The following is a 23,381-nucleotide window of genomic DNA, read 5'->3' on the forward strand; positions in this document are numbered from 1 at the left end:
CTTTGTGTTTACGTACTGTTTAACATCTGTACCCTTCTTGTTACCTTTGGAGGGGCTCCCTGTGGAAAGCCCCAGGCCTCTTGTGTTGGCTGGTGGATGGTGGTGGTGGTGGATGGTGGCGGCGGCGGCGGCGGTGGCGGTGGTGGTGGTGGTATTTCTTGGAACAGATGTTTATTAAATAGTGACTGTGAACTGACTTTATTTCAGCCGTGTGGGAGATTTGTTCTTTTGATGGGTTCTGGGCAGAATAATTGCCTTGTGATGCCACTGCTCAGATCTGGAGCCTTCCCAGTTCAGGGAAGGAAGCTTTGTGTTTTCCAGGACTGGGACACCAAGTACCATTCACAGCTCTTGTTGTGGGGATGAAAGCTCATTGCATGGACCCTCATGGCCTTCCTGGCCCCTCAGCTCAGCTATTTTCCTTAAAGGCCCATGGCTTCTTCACTTCTTTTTGGAGAAGTAGTGTGGGTTAGATCCTCATGGGTCTCATCCTGTCCTGCCTCTTTAGAGACTATGATGATGCTCACTATGGCACGTTCTCTGGGTATGTCATGAGTGTCCCCAGGATGGAGGTGGAACATAAAGACCTATCAGAGCTGAGCCTTCCATCTGGGGGTTGAAGGTCTGTTCAGTGAGTCTGGACAGTCACAGGGAGCTAAGGAAGTGAGCATATGCACTTTGGAGGGGGAGAGACCCCCTTCATTTCTGGCCAGGTGACTGATGCAGGGTGGTGTGTCATGGAGGGCCATGCTTGATCTAGGCATGAAAAGAGGAGTTGAGCTGAATGGGGATGACAGGAAGGACCTTGTATTCATAAAGAAGAGGAGGGCTGAGGCTGCTGAGGAGGCCAGGGACAGGCCTCACCCCGTGGGCAGGATGGAGCTGGCTTTGCTAGTGGTGTGAGGGCTGGTCAGTGCAGGCATCATTCTTACCCAATCTGCTGATGCACAGTACAGGCAGGCCTCTCAGCTGCCTTTTTACTTTTGATGTTAAAGACCTCCAGATAGCTACCATTTTTGGGGAAGGCAGCATGTCACAGCTTGCCCAGCACAGAGCTAAGTGTCCCAACCAGCATAGTACCGATTGAACCCTGAGAGTGCATCCAAATGGGAAGCTAAGAGTTGCCCCTTCCCAGATGGCTAAGAGTTTTATAGATGGGTTGATTTGCCCTTGAATTTGAGAAATTTCATATTGAGAAGCTTGGTTTTGTAATAACAGGCCAAATGTAACATGACTAAGTAGATAAGCAAAAGTCTGAGAGTTTGTGTGTGTGTGTGTGGGGGGGACACTCACAGCCATTTGAATGGCTGGATTGGTATTGACTTAAAGACCCTCATGTGGGGTTTTCCTTTAATTCTAGGTTTTGATTGATTTTAAAATCGTGCTTACAGCTGGGGGAAATGGAGTTCGGACAGCTTCTGCTGGGTGTTTCTCTGGCCATTGTTTCCAGTGCTGTCTGTCAAGTTTGAGTGAGGGCTGCTTCCTGGGGTATGGGGAGAGAAGGACACCTCCTGGGACCATTTGCAAAGCAAGAACGGTTTCCCCTGGGAAAGAATTGGCCTCCACTGACCTTTGTTGGACCTTCTCTCCTCTCTCTCCTTTCCATCTGCCTCTGTCTTCTCTCTCCCACCTGTTCTGCAGAGCTACCAACCAAATACCAAATCTCCCAACCAGAAGCGTACGTGGCCGCGCCCGGGGAGTCGCTAGAGTTGCGCTGCTTGTTGAAAGATGCTGCTGTGATCAGTTGGACTAAGGATGGGGTGCACTTGGGGCCGAACAATAGGACAGTGCTTATTGGGGAGTACTTGCAGATAAAAGGTGCCACACCTAGAGACTCCGGCCTCTATGCTTGTTCTGCTGCTAGGACGGTAGACAGTGAAACTTGGTACTTCATGGTCAATGTCACAGGTGAGTTGGCTTGCAAGTGTGATGCTCTCTCTCCTCTGTTGTTTTCTGATTGAAAATTATTATTATTATTTTTAAATTATTACTGGCCAAGTGAAATGTACTCATCGAGTGTCAGAGTTCGTTATTCATCCATTCCTTTGAGACAAGGTCTTCCTTTATTGCCCAAGCTAGACTCAAACTCTGGGCTCATGTCATCTCCCATCAGCCTTCTGAGTGCTGAGACTATAGGTGTAGGTCTCGGTGCCTGATGGCTCTGTTTCTGAAATTCTTCCTGGTGTATCATGTATTTCAGAAATGACAGAGCTCTTGTGTGCAGAGCAACACACAGAATTGTTTTCATCTCCACACCCTCAACATTCTTGGCATTTAGAATATAAGATCGAAATGTGGAAACCCTAGATTTTGATTCTTTTATTAAAATTTGAGTTTCTCTCCTTGACTTTTCATTCCATGAAGCGAGGGGGTAGCAGCAGACCCCCTTTGTGGCCAGATTGAGAGTTCTGCTCTCAGAATGCTAGTTAACGATCAGAAGGACCACACAGGGACTGTTTTGTTAGGGAATACTTTCTTTGTTGAATGCTGAAAAGTTGTGCTTGGTGGTGGGGGGCGACAATCTGGCTATTACAGAGGAGTAAATTTGTCAGACTTGAATACTGTTTGAAGTTTAAAATCCAATTCCGTTTCATAGTGTGTTTAGAAAGCAGAAAACCTTCAGAATCATACCAGAGACTAGCTCGTCCCAGAGAGACACTTTCAGCCACTGACACCATCTTAACTAAACATGGTCTGTGACTTTCATCATGGGCTCCTGGGTGGTTGAACTCACTCTGAAGGAGGGCTCAGTTGCACGTGATGGTGACTTTTGCCTTTGCAAACACATCCATGGATATGTTCTTTTGAATACAGATGCCATCTCATCTGGGGATGATGAGGACGACACAGATGGCTCCGAAGATTTTGTCAGTGAGAGCAGTAACAAGAGTAAGTAACTCACTCGCCTGGAAGGTTCCGAGAGAGAGAAATGAGGAGGGTCCTGCCTGTCACCTGTCTTCTGTCGAGTCCCCCGCACTGCTGCTCTGTGTCCCTTGGTCCCTCACTGTTCCCCACTGTGTCTGCCACCCCTACTTTCTAACTTGAGAATAAAGTCCATTGCTGTCTATCCTCTGCCACTTGTCCTTTCTTGTGTGGGTATCTCTCTTTTTCAAATAAGCACTACTTTCTGTCTGGTTCTCCCTTTCCCTTTGGTTTCTCAGTGTGCAACTAGTACAACCGTAGCCTTTGGGTTTTCTTCATGTCCCCGCCCGGATCATGCCTTGCCTAACCCAGGAGTTCATCACCAGGAGTGACTGCCTGTTCCCTGCTCCCCTGTGATAACTGGTAATATTTGATGATTATTCTTCAAGTATTCACTAATTGAGACAAAGTCTCCCTTTGTTGTTTAGGCTGGATTTGAACTCTAGGGCCCACATGATCCTCCCATGAGTACTGGGACCGACAGGTGTGAGCCACCTCACCTGACTGACTGATCTCTTTTGGAAAGTCCTCCCCTGGGGCTTGCTGGTATTTTGTGGTTGGAGGCCAGAGTTGCTCCTTTCACACAGAGCATAATTTAACAAAAGGATTATTTGGTCCAAAATACCAGTGTGCCTAGTCTGAGAGACCCTGGTCTTGGCAAAATTGCCTCGTGGTGAGGGGAAGGAAGTAAGGGAAGCGCGTCTTACTCTCTGAGGACGGCGAAAGGAAAGGGGACAGGTTGCTGCCATGTTTCAAGGCAGTGGACACTAGTCCCTCACTCTTGAGGCCGTTGGCCTGCTGGGTAAGAGCATGGCCGACTTCTTGGCCTGGGTAGCCTGGGTTTGAGTCCTGATTCGCCACTTCTCAGCTTCTCTGTTAACTTCTGTGCCTCAGTTCTTTCAGCTGTAAAGTGGGAAATGACATCGGAAGTTGTACAGAGTAAATGAGTGCATGTGCTTAGAAGACCAAGTGCTTGTGAATATTTGTTCCATAGAGAAGGTAAATGCAGGCTTAGTTACTTCTCCAAACTTGGATGGACTACTCCCAAAGTGATGATGCATTAGTCAATGTTTTTTTTTTCTTACCTGATATATTTAGTGTTATCACAAAAGGATTTTTGTCAATTAAGTGAATTTAAATGGGTCCTAAATATTAGTAATTAATTACTGAAACAAGCCTGTTGCTTTAAAAGATGTGCTGTTTTTAGGGCTGGGGATGTAGCTTTGCCTGGCACGCATGAAGCCCTGGGTGCAATCTCTGTCATTGTTTACACTGAGTATGTTGTGGTGCGTGGCTGGACCTCCAGTATTCGGCAGGAGGATGCAGAAGGAGAATGTATAGCAATTACCCCTATGCTTTCCCCTGCCCCAAGTACAGCCTTGCCTACTGTCAACATCAAAATGTGGTGCATTTGTCACAGCTGATGAGCCCACACTGATGCAGCATTAGAATTCAGTGTCTATGGTTCTCATTAGGCTCCCCTTTAGGTGGTGAGTTGGACAGATGAATAATGACATGTCTCTACCAGTGTAGTATCATAGAGAGTCATTTCATCATCCTAACTATCTCCCAGGCATCCCTTGTTCATCTCTCCCTCCTTCCCCATGGCTGTTGGCAACCACTGATTTTTTTTCCACAGCTGTGCCATTTTCTGGACTAGTGTACACCGTGTAACCTTTGAAGATCGGCTTTCTCCCCGCTGGCAATATTCACCAAGTTTCTTCTGAGTCTTTTGTGGAGTTCAGCTCATTTCTTTTTAGCATTGAACAGCACCCCCACCCTCCTGTATGTACCAAGGCTTATTAGTCCGTCAACTCACCGAAAGCCATCTTGGTTGCTGTCTAGGTTTGGCAATCACAAGTAGAGCTGCTACAAACCTATTTGGAGTCTTTGTTTAGATACATGTTTCTCCCTTCAGGGGTAAATACCAGAAAACATGACGGTCAGATGATGTGGTAAGGTCAGCTTTGTAGGAAGCTTGCCAAACTGTCTTCCAAAGCAGCCCTTCCATTTTGTATTCCTGTCCACTGTGAAGGAGAGTTCCTGTCACTCCACATCCTCACCAGCATTCAGTGATGTCAGTGCTTTGGAGTTCTGCTGTTCTGGTAGGTGTGTGCTGCTACTCCTTTTAATTAGCATTTCCCTCATGACTGAGGATGGAAAGTATCTTTTTATACGCTTGATTGCCATCTCCATGTGTTCTTTGCTGAGTGTGTTTGTTAAAGCCTTTGGCTCATTTTTTAATTGGGTTGTTTGTTTTCTTATTGTTGAGTTTTAAGAGTTCTTTGTATATATATTGGATAGCAGTCCTTTTTTTTTTTAATATTCCCTCTCAATCTGTGGATACATTTTTATTGTTTTGACAGTGTCTCCTAGAGCAGATGTCTTTCAATTTACCAGAAACTTCGCTTAGCAGTTATATCATGGATCACACCTTTGGTGTTACGTCTAAGACGTCGTGAGCAAACCTAAGGATAGTTCTCTGTCTCTTGGGGGTTTTGTGGTTTTGTGAGATCCATTTCAAGTTAATTTTTGTATAGTCTGCATCTAGATTTATTTTCCTTTGCCTCTGGACATTCGGTTCTTCCTGCACTACTTGTAGAAAATGCCATCGTTTAACCTGGGGCTCTTTAAAGGAAGCAGAGAAAATGTTGTTAGGCCTCAGGGATAAATGTGTTACTTCAGTGAAGATTTGGCTTTGCCCCTGAGTCTCTGAATGCTTTGGGCATAACGGGAAATCATTTGGTTAATGTAAGTTTTACTTTTGGGTAAGAGGACTCTTATAGTCAGTGGTTCCTAAAGTGCTGTGTCTAGAGCTACAGAGTCAGCATCACCTCAGAATTTGCTAGAAATGGGCATCTCAGGCCCTTCCTCAGATCTGTAAATTAGAGACTTGGTGGGGGCGGCATGCAGGTGTCGAGTCTGCTAAGGGGTGAGAATCACTTAGGGACTTAGGGACGCACACATGAATCTAATGGCATCTATCACCAGCCATCTTGTTCCTAAAACACAGCGGGTAAAAGGCACCTGGGAAAATGGACCTTTCTGTGACTTGTGCCGGCCTTCTCAAGATCGTTGCTGTTCTCTGTCTTCTAATGACCACACGGGCACAGCACAGCATGTTGCTCCCTGCAGCAGCGGTTCTTTGGCTCTGCTTGAACTGGAGGTGGAATCCTCCAGGACAGGCTCTAGAATGCCCTGGTGCCAGCTGCTGGCCCAGTCACTGCCACCAGTACCCCTTGTGGAGAGCACCTTGCTGTATCCATCTGAAAACTGTCTCGGGGGCAAAGGCGAACTTTGAACCACTGGCAGCCTGTTACCTGTGGCATCCCAGGTCCCCAGGAGGGTGGGGTGAGGTGTTTGCTCAGTCATACCTCATGTGAGCGTCACCACCTTTGACGAGGACATCGGGTCCCATCAGCTTGGTTTTGTTGGCATGCCTGGGTGTGTGCAGGTGGTCAAGTATGCTGCCTGATGGCACATCACCAGGAGCCCGCATAACCTCATAACATGCCACAGCAGGTATAGGCTATAGAACAAGTAGGTCTAATGAATTGAATCTCCTGGTGATTTGAAGTTCATGGACATCTGGGTTTTTGCTTTGACCACTAGCCCAACTACCCTGTGTGGAAGGGCCAGGCGGCAGAGCACTCTGTGTGATGGGTGCCAGCCAAGAGCATTTGCCATGCTTTCACCTTGCACCTGGGGCTCTTGGTAATTAGCTCTCAAAAGACAGCAGCTCTGTCCCCAAGATGGGCGCTATGCAGCAATTAAGGACTGGTGTTAGCTGTACCAGGGAGATTCTGCTACTGGGAGGGCCCTGTTTGGTGCTGTGAAACATTAGATGTTATTTAAAGTGATAGCAGTTCTTAGCTGGCTACTTGGCCTTCACCATCTGTTAGTGTGATTAGGCTGGCCTGATTCACAGGTGCAGCCTGGGGTGGCTAAGCAGCTGTGGCCTGTGTGTGGACAGGAACGCCAGGGCTGGGGTCAGTGGCAAGGCGGGAAAGGGATGTTACTGTTCAAACAGTGTTTTTGCCACCTCAAGTGTCAAATGCCTGACCCGATTACTAGAGAAAATTGCAGAAGTTCCGAATGCTTTGCATTTTCAGCCACCTAGAAACATCCCTGTGTCCACACTGATTCTTCTGGTGTTTCTCATGGTCTGGAAATGCCACAGGGGAATGCTTGAATGTTAGCCTTGAGTAAAGGAAACCGGGGGTTCTCCTGTGACCCTGTGTCGATGGTGATGTTTTGGGGTTTGGGGAGGGAGAGTTCTCCCTTTTGGATTAGGACATTGCACCTTAATTCTGTGTCTTCCATTGCAGATGATTCCTCCTGCCAGAATGGGAGATTATTGTCTGTCTGATTTTAGTAGTTCAATAGAGGAAGGCACGCTTATCTGCCCATCAGGGCCTCTTTCACTCTGTGCAGGTTGCAGAAAGCACAGTGGCCATGTCCAAGGCCTGAGATAACAATCAAGAGTTAAGAGGAAGGCCAGAGAGGTGGCTCAGTGGGTTGCTGAGCCTGGCGACCTGAGTTCAGTTCCTAAAACACACTTGGTGGAAAGAGAACCGACTTCCATAGGTTACCCTCTGACCGCCACACACGTGGGCTCACACATACACATTTCCACACTCATGCATGCATGCACACACATAATAAATGTAGAAAAAAGTTAAAAACAAAAAGAATTAAGAGGAGTCCCTGGGTTCTATTGCCACTAGTACAGGGGGAAAAAAAGAAAAGGAAAAAACAAATGAAATTAGGTCTGATTACTCAATATTGGTTAAGTTGTTGGTGTCTTTATTATCAAGGCCTTCTTTGATTTTTGGATGAATATTCTTATGTATTGGCTTGCTCCTAACTTTATGTAGGCCAGGCTGGCCTCAGACTCACAGGGATCCACATGCCTCAGCCTCCTGAGTGCTGGGATTAAAGGTGCGCTCCTAACTTTTAACTCTCCTTGCCAACCTCACTCAAAGGTGGGCTCCTCTGTGGAGACTATTCCTGTTCATTCAAGCTCTGAGAATGAACCTGTTCTGCTTTCTGATATCATTGATGATGTGACCTACTGTCTTAGACCTCCTTTTCTTACTAGATGATTGGTTCTTGAGAGCAAGAACCAGCCTGGAGGTGGGATGAATATTTGGTGGACTTTTGGGCCTCCTGTACATTTTTTTATGGGTCTCATTCAAAACACAGCAGTGTCCAGGTCTGGTCCATATATGAAGAAACAGTCTCTGTTTCTTAAAGAATATTCTCCAGAGCCCTAGTTCAGAACAATTCTCTGCCAAAAGTGAGTTGTATCTTGTAATAAATTTAGGAAAGTGCATGTTGTGATTCCTGCTTAGAGTGAAACAGTGTTCAACAGCATAATTCACATGCTTAGAGGTTCTGTAGTAAAACATCTGTTTAATTTTATTCTTTCCCAAGATTTTCCAAACATACTGACCATAAGACCTCTTTAAAAATTTATTGTATCTTAACATCCTATTATGCATGCATTGCACACCCCTGTGTGGGTTGATTGGATGGATAGGACTCCCCATCTCCCCTTTTTAAGTCAAGTCCTTCCCATCTCAGATGTGAAGGGCACCCTGAGGTCATATTTTAGCAGCTGACTAATTGATGACCTCACACCTTGCCAGCCCTAGAAGGTTCCTGGAGCACAGCAATCCTGTGATGTCATCACAAGCTCACCTGCCAGGAAATAATGCAACGATACTGTACTGCTCAGTGAAAGCAGGTTTTTTCTGGATGGAAAGTTACATTTTCAAAAGCTTATTTTTGGAATACATCCAGGTTGAGGGCTGTAGAAGGTTCCGAATTTATGCATAGGCAGGAGCAGGTAACTTACCTAGTCTTTGCCTTCCCTGGGAATAAGGTATCTCAGTGGGTTGTCTGGCAGCAAATATGTAGGGTTTTTAAAGAAATTTCCTCTAGCTTGTGTTTAAAGTGATTGTTTCTAAGAGCCTAAGAGCGCGTTCTTGAGAAGATCAGACTTGATGAAAAGTCCGTGTTGCTTAAATGGAGGGATGTGTTAGCACGACAGTGTAATAAGAGTCCTGCTGTTAGGAGTTCCTTTCCACTGAGTGAACAGAGAGACAAGGGAGGTTTAGATTTTGGTTTCATTCTTGTTGAGACCTGCAAATGCCTCCTACTCTATGTCAGAGAGAAAGGTTTATTTTATTTTCTTCTTTCTTTTTTGGGGGTGGGGGTGGGGGGAGGAAGGAGGAACTAAGTGTCCTTGAACCCAAACTCCTTAATTGGTTAACTTGTTGCTGCTGAGAGTCCTGGGCCCCCTGCACTCAATGGGATTTTTTTTTAACTTGCTAGAGGTGGCTTTTAAGTTGGTGAGTGCAGATTTCTTATTTGTGTTAAAGTTCTAGGAATTGAAAAGAATGGGGCACATAGGCCATGAGGGTTCTGGAAAGTCTTCCTAATGGAAACTCGTCAATAGCTTGGTTCAGGTGCTTTAGCACAAAAACTGATGTTGACCCTGGAGCCTTTCCTTCTCAGCCTCACCCTGAGGTTGATGCCGTTGGCTGGGAGGCTTTGCTTTGCAGGCAGATCCTGGGAATGCCATGGGTTACCAGTCCCCCAGGAGAGTGCAGTCATTTCTCTTGTGGGAGACTTACCGTCCCCTCCTGCTCCCCATGTGTTTTTGATCAAACACCTCGCTGCGCAGTGGGCTGTTTGAATGAGATTTCTCAAGGGAAGCCAGAATGGATCTCTTTTTAAGTCACACCCCAACTCTGTCGCCACATTCTGTATAGATTCGCTTTCTCCCAGTTTGTGCCAAACCCAAAACAGATGAATGGCTGTCTATTGCAAGGATAGTGACACACACACACACAGAACACACACACACGCACACACACACACACGCACTGAAAAACCATCAGGGGTCAAAGCATTCAGATGTCCTGATTAGTGATATTTTTAAAAGCCCTAATTATAGACTTAAGGCAGAGGCCTTAGTGAGGCTTTAGGGAGTTGGGGAGACATAATCTAGAAGCTGAAACAGGCTGTGTGTTTTTAAATTTCTGCATCAATAAAAATACAGTTGGCAGTCATCAGCATTCATGGCTCACATAAATCTTGAACTTTTGACTTAATTACTGTGGGAGAGTTCACAAGGCAAGCCTGCAGTGGTTGGAGAGCACTGCTTGGGGAGCTAGAGACTTGGGGCTAGCCTCAGCCTGGCCTCTGACTTCGTGACCTTGATCAAATCACTTAACCTCTCTGGGTGACATTGATCCCATCAGCTATCAGACCAGATGGTCAGTGTAGAACACTGTAATATGATTCTGTGTTTTTCCTTTAAAACATTGGCCTGTGTTCGCTTTTTGGTTCTGGGCAGAGAGTAGGCTATAAACTTTAGATGTCAATACTTGGCCATGTAAGGGTTTTTATGGGGGCAGGACCAGCAGCATATGTTTTGTCATTACGTTTAAATTGCAGGGTCAGAAACTCCTGTAGCCCTACCATTTGTTGGCAGAATCAATATCTGGATAGCGCACAGAGCCCTGAAAAGAATATCAGACCTGGGAGACACTTTATCAGACCAACTCCCTCGTTTTATATCTACGGCTTTTACCAGTGATCCATCTGCCACCCACCCCTGTATGCCTAGTCTATAGGCTGATGGCAGTTCAAGGTGTGGCCTGTTATTTTCCATGCTTGAGTACTTTCTAGAACAGATACACACTGAGGTGGAAGCTGACATCAGTGACGAAGAAGCAACCAACCTTTTGGGGGAAGGAAAGGTGGGACAGAGTTGTCAAGATAAGCCATGTGGTATTTGCAAGGATGTTTCAGTGGGATGAGGGTCTGTCTTTACCCATTTGCATTTTAATGAAGTAAAATTCTACTTAACATGATCACCAACAGGTATTAACAGTGTTTGCTTAGGGAAGGGTCCTGAGTAGGTACAGTGTGTCTTGGTGATGGAAGTTTACTTATTTGCTGTGCTGGGTCTTACCGTCTTTTGAGTTGCCTGTTAGCATTTAATAACTACCCGGACATTGTTTCTTTGCTGTGTATATCATCAGAAGGTATAAGAATGTCAGAGCCAAAGGTGTATCAGTTCCTTTTCTGCTGCTGTGACAGAAACACTGACCAAAGCAGCTTACAGAAGGAAGAGTTTATTTGAGCTTATGGTTCCAAAGGGGTAAGAGTTTGTCATGGTAGAGTGGTTGGAGCCGGAGCAGAAAGCCAAGTGTTCATATCTTCAGGCCAGCACAGGGAGCAGAGAGCAACTAGAAATCCAGCAAGACTTAAGAGCTCTCTAAGCCCACCCCCAGTGATGTGCTTCCTCCAGCATGGCCACACCTTTTAAGGCCTCCCAAAACAGCACCACCAATTAGGAACAAAACGTCCAAATATTTGGAGCCTATGTGGGACATTCTCATTCAAACCATGACAACCGGTGATTGTATGATTCATTTTTATGCCTTTGGCGGTCCATACCATAATACACCCTTATCAATTAAGTGACTTTGTTCTGTATATACCTAGGGCTATGCCAAGGGAGGTATAGCATATAGGTCCTTATATACCTAGTTCCAAACAACCTCTTGTACCCTTGGCTTGCAGATTCAGTTCCAAAAAGATTGTTGAATCACATATGTGTGACCATTACTAGGTTACCAGGATCATCTCTACTGTTACAGGTCTTTGTTTTAGCAGTTCCTTCTCCAGATGGAATTGCTGAAACTGTCCCAAACTTTAGTAGGAAAGAGAGAGGCCTCTGAGTTCTGGCTTGTCCAAGATGCCTGGCCCCTATTTCTCTGGAGGTATATTTTAGTTTTTTTGATGGCCCTGGCATTTCCATGTGGTTGGACTGTGGAAATGAGAGGAAATATTCAAGAGAGAGAAGTCTACAGACAGTTGGAAATGTTGGTGCACTAGGGGAGGATGAGGCCGGATCTTGAATTTGAGGCCAGCCTGGGCTACATAGCAAGACACTGTCTCAAAAGACAGGGGGCTGCTGCTGAAGGCAGCACAGTGGGGTGGTGGTGTAGAAGTGTTATTTTTCTGGGTTATCTAGATCTTTTAAGATTATAGCAGGAGGGGCCATTATATATATAATAAAATGGTTTCTTCTTTTGAGCATCACGTTTATTTAAAAAATGTACACTTGCCAACCCAAAGGGAGGCTCAGTTGCAAAGGCTGTTGTCCCTTCAGCATTCAGCACAGGGACACTAGTCAGACAACTAGGAGCCCAGCAGAGCATTGGGATGGGCCCTCACTGGCACACAGGTGCCTTCAACTTGGTTCAATGGCCTTTCTGTAGAGTCACCACTTTAAGCCTCCGAGGGACTGATTATGAAAGTCAGTTCCAGCTGTAGCCTCATAGGCTGATATCATGGTGCCCCTTGTCTGCCTTGGGTCTCTTGGACTGAGATGAGAAGTCTATGCCCACACTGTGATGCATGGCTAGTGTCTGTTTTGCATGAGCAGATTCTGTAGATACAGTTTTGATGATTAAAGCTTCACTCCCAGGAAATGATTACCTGCTAGAAATTCCAGCCATAGGTTTTTACCCTATTCCCTAAATCATTCCATAGCTACCGGGACAAAGGCTTTGATTACCAGTGTGCTGTTGACACAGGTGTATTGCACATGGCTGAGGACAGTTTCCTAGGCTGGTACAACCTCATTCATGATGAGTCCAGTGACAGTGGGACAGAAAAACAGTCCTAGTTCCTGAAGCCAAATCCCACTTTTTAATCTCAGAGAACATGAAAATCATGTCTAATGGTTTGTAAGTACCTATCTGTTGATTTCTTTTATGGAGAGGGAGAGGGGAGGGGGAGAGAGGGAGAGAGGGAGAGAGACCAGAGTGCAGCCCAGCAGTAATTGATGCTATCTGAGAGTTACTGCATTAATATTTAGCTAATTTATGTGAATGGACCATTGTGTTTACTTAAACAAATGACATGAGTCCAGACAGCATGAAGTATGCTTTCATTTAGGTCAGATTTGTTAAAGTCTTTATGTGGGGACAAAGCTCATTATTTATTTTGGGCTCTCAATGGCTGCTTTTCAGTGGCTTTGGATGGATTTTTCTGAGTAGAAGCTTTTAAAATGAAAGATGATTGAAATTGTTTCAGGGTATGCCAGGTCCTTGGGGTCTTGTGATGAATGGGAGTCAAGTACTCCCTGGTGAACTCTGAGAAGAATAGGTGCTTGACACCCAAGCTGCAAGGCCCCTAAGATGTTCATTGCAAATACAACTGATTTGAAAGGGAATAGTGTAGCTTCATCTCACTTGCTTTCTTCTCCCCTCTCCTCCCTTTTCTGCTTCCTATATGCTCCACAGGATGGCTGAGCGGCCATGGTATTGCCCCTCTTTCTATAGTCTTGGTGTCATGTAGTTGCCACCTAAATCTCATCACCTTTGCACTTGGGAATGTGCTAGGATGAAGAAGATATAGCGTGCCCTTGATAAGTCTCAGCTCTGCCTCTCATAGCAGGTGTTAGGAGTTAGGGCAAGGCAGACAGAGGCAGGTAGAGCAGTTATTCCTGGAGCATGGTCTTAACCCAGAGTCTGACTGCCCGGGTTGAAACTTCCGCAGGCACATGCTATACCTACCAACTAGAGGGGAGACTTCCAGATGAGTTCTCTACCTATGACTATTTTGCCTTTGGCTTGTGGAGTGCATGTGTATATGTCACAGCTCAGTCTGACCCTTCTCAGAAAGCAGTGTGGTTCTAGAATGTTCAAGGTCCTGTTGATGAATCCTTTAAGGAAGGGGAGTTACCAGTTTCCTAAGACAGAAATTAAATTAAAATTGTTGTCCAAAATTCAGTGGAAGTTCTGGACAACCTGAAGGGTAAAGTGTTTCCTTAGTCCTGCCTGGCAGTCTAGGACTAATCTTCAGTGTCTAGAAGTTGTGGTTGAAGGCAGGAGTTCCTAGTGAAGCTGGTTCATATGAGCTGTGGAGACTGTGGTTGAAAACTGGGACCCTGGCTTCAGACTGATCTGGTTCAAATACCAGCAGCACCTCTTGTAGTGCTATTGGCAGATATCTCAGTTTCCTTCCTTGTGACAGAGGTTATAACAGCCTCTTTCTCATTGAGTTGTTCTGAGGATTAATGTGTTAAGAACGTAAAAGCTCTTAGAACAATGCTTGGCAAACAAGAAACATTAGGTTAATAGAGTCTCGAGCCATTAGTACAGGCATGAAGAATTTATAGCGGCATTCGAGATTGATGTGGTGGCACGTATTTATAAAATGTACTTGATTGTTGAAAGATCTACTACCTTCCTTGATAAAAAAATCACTATACTTAATGACGTGACTTTACTTCGTTGGTAGCGTCCTATTACGTTATCAGTTTAGGCAATGGTGTTAGGATTATCGTGTTCATCACTGCCACTGGAAAGGAAAATGCTTTCTTTCAATTAAAAAAATTAAAGTTTATTTAGCAACATAATATTTTATCATATAAAGTGTTGGGAAATTAATGATGGCTCCCTGGATTATTTTATCATATTAAGATGCTAATGGATACTATTAATTGCCATTTAAAAGATGGCTTGGGGCTGGAAAGTTAGCTCAGTGGGGAGTCCCAGAACCCGTGTTAAAAAAAAAAAACAAAAAAAAACTGGCATGATGGCCCAGTGCTGGGGAGATGGAGACTCACTAGCCAGCCAGCCTAACTTACTTGGCAAGCTCCAGGCAGTGAAAGACCCCGTCTCAATAAACAAGGTCGACAGCACCCGAGGAATAACATCTAAGGCTGATCTCTGGCGCATGCATATGTACCTACACACACATGCACACCCCTCACTAGTGCATACACATAAAAAGAAATCTCTGATGGATAAGCTGATGTGGCTCCTAAGGACAGCTTATTTTTACTGGTGTGTATATGATCATTTAATAGGCATGGCGATCTATAATGGTGTAGTTTTGGAGAACTGAGCTGTTGTTTTCGCATGTATTGTTACTGGGAGTTATAGTAGCATTTTAAAACATGATTTGACATGAAATTACTTTTTGGCAACACCTTCTTGAAAGAGAGAAGGTGCTGCAAATGCTTTTTCTCTGTTATTTTTTCTAAACCTAAGCAGCCCCTCTGGGGACCTTCTTTGAGGCCAGCTGGACTAGGCTTCTGAAAATATTTTCCTAATGTAAATATTATTTAAAGATTCAAAAATCAGATTTTTCACATACAATAAAGCAGCTTTAGCTTTCTGGGTTTGATTCACGGAGACGAAACTATCCACTCATCTGTATCCGTTTCATTGTCTTTTCGCTCAGGAGCGCCATATTGGACCAACACAGAAAAGATGGAGAAGCGCCTGCATGCTGTGCCCGCCGCCAACACTGTGAAGTTCCGCTGTCCAGCTGGGGGGAATCCAACACCCACGATGAGGTGGCTAAAAAACGGGAAGGAATTTAAGCAGGAACATCGCATTGGAGGCTATAAGGTAGGACTGAGCTTTCAAAACACTGTATTTCTTAAATTTTGTTTATTTTTAAAGTCCTCTGAAGTAGGCAGAACCAGAAAGACTATCTGTGTTTTTAAATCTATAATTATTATAATTGATCATGTCATCATTCAATGTGTTTAAAGGATTACCCTAGACACGCCTGTAATTTGAAAGTACAATGCCTATTTGTAGTGTTCCTGATACAGGAGAGTTTAATAACAAAGGGGTCAAAAGTTGAGAATCTGTTTTCTGTATGCTTTGTGGTCTGTAGAAATGTGAACTGGTGCAAGATTTGAGAAGTCTCAGTTGCCCTGTGAGAGCAGAACTGTTATAGTGAATGGGCTTGGATGAGAGGCTGCATCTGAACTAGTATTCATTAATGGAGGAAATGCTGGACAGTGGCAGAGGCAGGTCCCTGTCCTGCTCAAGGGTCCATCAGAGAATGGCTCCAAATTTAATCTGGGTACTCACTGGGGAGTTAGAGGACAGTGTTTCTCTGACATCCCTAGGAAGGCTCCTGGTCACTCACTGGGGAGTTAGATGACTGGTTCTCTGATACCCTTGGGAAGGTTCCTTGGGGTTTTGTTCATTTATTCAGCATCATTGATTGAGCAGCCTTATGCTGGGCACTGTAGGTACTGGAGTGGCCTCAGCTCAAGGGGTGTTGGTTTAGCAAGGAGGCAGAGACAAGAGCTGGCAGTCAGAGGACGTCGATATGGATGAAGTCATAAGTGTGTGCTGCATCCTATGAGCAGGCAAAAGGATGGTATTGACTTCTTAGGAGAGTAAGAATAAGGAAGAGCAGGGAGGGCCTTGGGGAGAAACTGCAAAGATTTCTTGGAAGGAGAAAGATGGAATTTCCAAATAATTCAGTATGGAGAAAACTTTAAGAATTTTGCATATGAGGCTGGGCTGGTGGCACACGCCTTTAATCCCAGCACCCGGGAAGTGGAGGCAGGCAGATCTCTGTGAGTTTGAAGGCAGCTTGGTCTACATAGTGAGTTTGAGGCCCGCCTGGTCTACATAGTGAGACCCCGCCTCAAAAATCAAAAAAAGAATTTTGTATATGAAGGGGATTTATGGAAATCTTGTCTTGAAAATCTTTGCATTTGGTATGGGAGAGGGGGTGTTAGTGAATGAATGGTTGCTATGTAATAAATTGGTCTCAATTTTAGTGGCTTTTCACATTCGCTGTTTCACAGTTTCTGTGGATCCATCCAGGTGCAACCTAGTGGGGTCCTCCGTCTCTAGGTCCCTCACAGGACCGTGCCAAGGATCTGCCTGGGTGGTCTCAGGACTCAGTTCTTTGCAGGGTGTTGGATGTAGGGCCACCTGAAGCCCCATGCCACGTGGGCCTGTGTAGGACATATGACAATGTGACAGCCATCATCTCTAGGGTTAGCAGACCGGGAGCCAGGGAGACAAAGTGGAGGAGTACAGATAGGGCACAGCCTCCTGGAACCTCATCAGGGACAGGATGGGTGACCTAGTACCTTCCTTTTATCATTAAACAAGACCCTGAGGAGGAGGCGAGCCAAGGGCATGGATCCCAGGAGGGTAGGTATCAATGGGGACCCATCTGAGAAGTTTCCAGTATGAGTAAAATGCTCAGTTTGTAAAAGCCAGGTGCGAGAGGCACTCTTGGAGGGAGCAGTGCACTGTGTGGAAGTTCTGGTTTTCCCTGCTTGACCTCACACTGTAGCATCCAGGTCTCCCCCTCCCCGCCATTCCACCTCACTGTGTTTACCTGCTCCTCTTCCCACCCATGAGACACCTGGGGTCCTCCAAACTCCCACACAGGCTTTTATCTTTAAAGGCTTATTTGCTTCTGCAACAGTTTTTGCCCTTTTGTTCTAACCTTTAAAAATTACCACGTAGAGGGCCAAATCCAGAGAGGAACATGGGAAAGCTTACAAGTTGGGGAAAGATGAATGTGGGGCCGGAAGGCAGGTATGCTGGTCCCTGAGTACCTTAGATGCTCGGGTACAGAAATTCTTGAGTGAGGAGGCAGGGGCTGATGTGTCTTCTTCTTAGTTCGGTCTTTAGATGATGATACTGGGAGGTTGACTCTAAAAAACAAAAATAGATTTCATTCGGCCGTGCTGGTTAGAAAGGGAGGTTAAACCACTCAGACTCTGGCCCCTGGCTTGCTTTCCGACCACTTACTAGCTGCAAATTCAGAATTGATGCAGTTTCAACAACTTAAGAACAGTTTTACTGGAAGAATAGTGCTCAGAAGCCTGGTGGTTGGCTCAATCTGTCTGTGAAGACAGCCTCTAAGTGGGTACAAAGGGGACCTCTGAGTCTCCAGGGACTCCTGGTCTCAAAATAAGTGGGCCCCACATCATTATCATGAATAGGGAGCGTTTTGCAAATCTGAATGATTACAGATACGCTGTTAGACTAAGGGGGCTTAATGAAGGAGCGCGTCTTGATTTTTAACAGGTGCAGTTTAGTTTTAATTACCTGTGACGACAGCTCTGCTGAAAAGAACAGCAGCCATGTTCTAGCAGCGCCTCCCAGCATGGCTGTAACCTGTGTGGACATCCCAGAGGGCTGTTGTTGGTTCACGTTTGAGTTATTTCCTGAGGAGAGGAAAGCTGGAATTTGAATGGGTGGGGGTAAAAAATCTAAAGGGTATTTTTCCTTTTATTTTATTTTTTTTTAAAGGCAAGAGATGGGGAGATGGCTCAGTTGGTAAAATGCTTGCTCTGTGCAGATGTGAGGACCTGACTTTGGTCCCTAGGACCCACGTGAAAAGTTGGGTATGTCAGTGAGCCTGTGCTTATATTCCCAGGCCTGGGGAGGCAGAGACAGGAGGCTCCCTGGCTGTGTCTGATCAGGTTCAGTGAAAGATCTTGTCTCAAAAAATAAGGAAATAAGATGGGACTGGGTGTGATGGTGTTCACCTTTAATTCCAGACCTCAGGAGGGAGGGATAGGCAGGATCTCTGTGAGATAGAGACCAGCCTGGTCCACATAGTGGCTTCTGGGCAGACTGGAATTAGGGAGACCTTGTCAAAAACAACAACAGAAAAAAACAAACCCAATAATAAATAAATAAATAAATAAATAAATAGTAAGGTGGGGAACAATGGAGGAGATCCTTGACTTCTACCTCTGGCCTCCGTATAAATACACACACACACACACACACACACACACACACACACACACACATTTATTATGCGTCCCCTCCCCTATCCTTCTGAGCTGTCAGTGGTGCAGAAGGAAGCTGTGGCCATGGGACTGGACCCAGGATGACCATGGACATGATTGCACAATAGGGATTTACTCAGCAGGTTCATGATGGTGACGCTGGGCATTCATTTTAGGGAGACTGGAAATTTAGACAGTTCATTGAGTCCCAGGACTTCTGGGATTTAGGAAAGACAAAAGCTCTCAGCTAGGCAGACACTGACTTGGTTCCCTAAACCACAGTCCTGCTGAAGGTGTGTTAAAAAACCAACCCTGGGTTCCCAGGTCATGAAATCATGGGAGGTCCCCCAGACTTTCCTGGAGTTGGTGTCTCTTACTGGTCTAGCTGCCTGCTTGGTCTCCATCTGCTTTTAGGACCTTTCACACCACAGCATTGGGGGATCATAGACCCGGTGTGGGCTTCTCCCTCTGGTATTTTCTTCATCATCTACATAAACTTCTAAAGAAATGCACCTTTCAACAAACATTTGATCTGAGGGTGCTGTGTGGTATTGGTTGTAATGTGTATCCCTCAGCACTGGAAAGGAGGGTCCTTATTAAAAGAACAAAACAAAACATTTATCTATTTTCATTTCTGGGTGTGTTTTGGGCAGAGTACCACAGCGTACATGTGGAGCTGAGAACAACCTGTTGGAGTTGGTTTTCTTCTTCCACTATGTGGACCCTGGAGATTGAACTCGGGTCATCAGCTCTGAGGGAAGTGCCTTTACCCGCTGAGCCATCTTGCTGGCCCCAGAGACCTAACTGACTTGCCTCAAACCCCATAGTGAGGGCCTGTCAAGTCTAAGCCTTCCCTCCTCTGACTCCCATCCTTTTGCTTCTTAATGGAGCGGGGTGTCCAGTTTTCCAAGGTATGTTTTTTTCCGAAAAGCAAAGACTTGAAAGTTTCCGTAAACGAACATCGGTTATTTGTGCAACTTTTTATTTTCCCTCATAAACTTGTCATTGTGGAATCTGTGTGCTTTGATGGCCCAGTGTTCTCTGTCTCTTCCTACCTGTTTATGGCTCCATGGCCCTTGGCCATCAAACCCCAGCTTGCGTGGAGCCGGCGAAGGGAGAGAGGAAGGACAGAACCACATGAAATCAGAGACAATCAAGAAATGGGACCAAAATTTATTTCAGTGCAAGAGACCAATAAAAACATTTGGTATTCCGCACCTCAGTCTTGTTAACTAATTAAAGGCATATTGTGTCACTGAGACTGACTCCCAACTTACTATATAGCCCAGAATGGCCTTGAACTTGGAATCTTCCTGCCTCTGTCTCCCTGGGATAAGAGGCGGGGCCCCACCACAGTCGCCATTTTTTTTTTTTTTTTTTTAATACTGTAGTGGAACTTGACCAGAAGCATGACTCTGTGTGTGTGTGTGTGTGTGTGTGTGTGTGTGTGTGTGTGTGTGTGTGCATGCATTTGTTCTTGGGCTGGGGTGTCATTCATTTTTCCCCATTAGTTTTTTTTGTTTTTGTTTTTTTTCTTATTTTATTTTTTGAGACAGTCTCTCTATGTAGCCCCAACATGCTTGGAACTCATAGAGATCTGCCTGCCTTGGCCTCCCAAGTGCTGGGATTAAAGGCATATACCACCATACCTGGCTTTCTTAAATTTTTAAATTGCATTTAATTAATTGTGTGTGTGGGTGTGCACGTGTGTTCATGGGTACACATATGACATAGTGCGTAGATGGAGGTCAGAGCACAATCTTTGGAAGTCGGACCTCTCTTTTGACCATGTGGGCCCTGGGGATTGAACTCCTGTCATCAGGCTTGATGGTAAGCACCTGGTACCCACTGATCCATCTTGCCTGCCCCCATGGTGTCATCTTTGTCCAGGAATGAGTACTGAATCTCTTTGTGACTAAGGGGGGGGGAGAGAGAGAGAGAGAGAGAGAGAGAGAGAGAGAGAGAGAGAGAAATGATACATAATCTTGGATGCCTGCTCTCTTCTAGTTCTAAAAGCTGTGATTTAATTGCTAAACCATCATACAGCATAAGCTATTTTTCAACTTAAACAACAGCGTGTTTCTTTTTTATTGAAGAGGTGTCCTCGTGACTAGATCTTTCACAGGGCTCAGAGCAGTTATTGCAGTGTTGTGCAGAAAAGTGAGGCACTAGCTGAGCTCATTAATGGACCACCACAGTCTCCAGCCCATTCTTACCTAATGACTCAGACACAGGGGATTCTGAAAACTGTCTCACATGCTACTACTTGGTTCGAAAAACCACAGAGCCAGAGCTCACAGGACAAAGACTCCTCCATGGGGCTGCGAAATGGACACAGAAATCCTGGTCCTAGGGTTGAAAGTCTCAAAAGCCCTTCTCAGAGAACAAAGATCTACCAGATATGCTCTGTTCATTCCCAACTGTATCTCAAACGTAGGAAGAGGAAAAAAATCAATATGGGAGCTGGAGAGATGGCTCAGTGGTTAAAAGGTGATTATTGCACCCATATTGGGAAGCTCACAAATACTGACAACTCCAGTTCCAGGACACCTGACATTCCCTCACTAACTGGGTCACCTGCACACATGTGGCACACACAAATGCATATATATAGTACATAAATCTTAAAAAATTTTTTTTAATGTGTATGAGTATATTGCCTGCATGTATGTCAGTGCACCTGTGTCATGCAATGCTGCAGAGGTCAGAAGAGGGCTTTGGATTCCCCTGGAACTGGAGTTAAGGATGGTTTGTAGCCGCCATGTGGGTGCTGGGAATCGAACCCATGTCCTCTGCAAGAGCAGTCAGTGCTCTTAACTGCTGAGCCATCTCTCCAGCCCCATAAATAAATCTTTTAAAAAAATCAATACAATCATCACTAAACTAGTTATTTTGATAAATGTTTTAGATTCACATTTTCTAGGTTCGTCACTTAGATGTTACTTGAACCCTTTTTGGTAGAAAGGTTATGTTTAACTTGAAGTGTGGGTGTGTGTGGGTATGTGTGCCTACAGTGCTATGGATTGAACCCAGTGCCTTCAGCATGTTAGGCAAGGAGAAGTTTCACTACTGAGCCATGCCTCCAACTCTGCAAGTCAAATGTATTTAGAAAGAAAATAATGATTAATGTACTCACAAGCCCAAGAATCCAAAATCCAAAATGCTCTAAAATCTGAAAGTTTAAAAAAAAATTATTCACTATATTTTATGTGTATGGATGTTTTGCCTACGCGCAAACAAGTGTGCCACGTGTATATAAAGCCCACAGAGGCAAGACAAGGACCTCCTGGAATTGGAATTATGGATGGTTGTCAGCTCCCATGTGAGTGCTGAAAACTGAACTGGGTCCCCTGTTAGAGCAGAAAGTGCCATCTCTCCAGCCCTGAAAGCTTTTTGTTTTAAATTAACTCATTTTTATTTTATGTGTATGAGTATTATGCCTGCATGTATGTCTAAGTGCACCTGTCATGCAGTGCCTGTGGAGGATAGAAGAAGGTGTTTGGTCCCCTGGAACTGGAGTTACAGACAGTTGTTAGCCGTCTTGTGGGTGCTGGGATTCGAACCTGAGTCTTTTGCAAGAGCAGACAGTGCTCTCTACTGCTAAGTTTCTTTCTATCCCCCAAAACTTTTTTTTGCACTTATTTATTTACTTTGTGTATGTGCACATGCCAGAACATGAGTACAGAGGTCAGAGGACAACTTGTGGGAGTTGGTTCTCTCCTTCCACCATGTGGGTTCCAGGGATTGAACTCAGGTTGTAAGATTTTGACCCCAAGCGCCCTTACCCAGTGAGCCATCTTGCCTGTCCAAAAAGTCTGAAATTGTGAGTTGCCAACATGACACCATTGATGGACAGCTCTATTCCTGACCTCACAAAATGAGTTGCGGTCAAAACGCAGGCCTACTATACATGGTGGTCTGTGCCTGTTAAGCCCAGCACTTGGGAGACTGAGACTGTCCAACTGTAAGTTCAAGGCCAGTCTGGGCTATGTACCAAGACCCTGTGTCAAAACCAAAACACTATGTTCCCGGGTGTGGTGGTGCACACCTTTAATCCCAGCACTACGGGAGACTGAGGCAGGCGGATCTCTGTAAATTCGAGGCCAGCCTGGTCTACATAGTGAGTTCCAGGCCAGCTGGGGCTACAGGGAAACCCTGTCTCAAAAAGACCAACCCCCCCCCCAAAAAAAACACTTACCTCTATTTAAGAGCACTAAAAATATTGTAAAAAATTACCTTAAGGCTGTGTGCAACAGGTGTATGTGAAACCGGTAAAATTCATGGTTAAACTTAGTTTTCATCTGTAAGGTATGTTGCCATGTGCCTGCAGATATTCAGAAATCTGAAACAAATGAACTCACTAACAACAACAACAACAAAACATAAATCCAAAACACTTCTAGACCTGAGTGTTTTTGAAGAAGTATTCAAACCGTATTAATGTCTTTGTAGCTTATTGTTTTTTTTTCCTAGCCAAGACTCACTCTGTTTCTGGATCCTGCAGTCTTGGTTGAGGACATGGGTGTATTGGTGTCGGCAAATACTTTTTGCCAGCTCACTGGCTGGTGATGGCGTTGGCCCTCCTGCAGCCTGAGAGGCAGGTGAACACTGGTCTCCAACTACCTTTTCAGTGCTGGCTGGTTGCGTGACCCAGGGGTGGTCGAGCTGCCTTTGACGCGCGTGGATTTACCCCCTTTCCTTGCTTGCTGCACTGCTTCCTTCAAATGTCGTTCTGTAGTTTAGAAGCTACTGTTTCTGCTAGGCCAGAATCATGACGGAATCACAGCTCCCAGGGGTGAGGAAATACCATTCAGCTCAGGTTCTGGTCGGGAGCCGAGCTGGAGCTAAG

General features: G+C 45.2%; 1 protein-coding gene across 17 annotated transcripts in view; it reads left to right on the forward strand.

Annotated features, from left to right (window-relative positions):
* Fgfr2 (fibroblast growth factor receptor 2) overlaps positions 1–23,381 on the forward strand; it is a 115,578-nt gene that overhangs the window by 24,782 nt on the left and 67,415 nt on the right. For 9 of the 17 annotated variants that reach the window (XM_017796676.2, XM_017796681.2, XM_008827282.3 and 6 more), the window contains exons 3-5: positions 1,642–1,908; positions 2,815–2,889; positions 15,202–15,371. In XM_017796676.2, the coding sequence (XP_017652165.1) occupies positions 1,642–1,908; positions 2,815–2,889; positions 15,202–15,371 (512 nt within the window). The remainder of the gene's footprint in view (positions 1–1,641; positions 1,909–2,814; positions 2,890–15,201; positions 15,372–23,381) is intronic. The other 8 variants (XM_017796683.2, XM_017796684.2, XM_008827287.3 and 5 more) reach the window with 2 other exon arrangements.

This window comes from Nannospalax galili, unplaced genomic scaffold (assembly GCF_000622305.1).
Source record: "Nannospalax galili isolate Female #2095 unplaced genomic scaffold, S.galili_v1.0 scaffold31, whole genome shotgun sequence".
NCBI lineage: Eukaryota > Metazoa > Chordata > Mammalia > Rodentia > Spalacidae > Nannospalax > Nannospalax galili.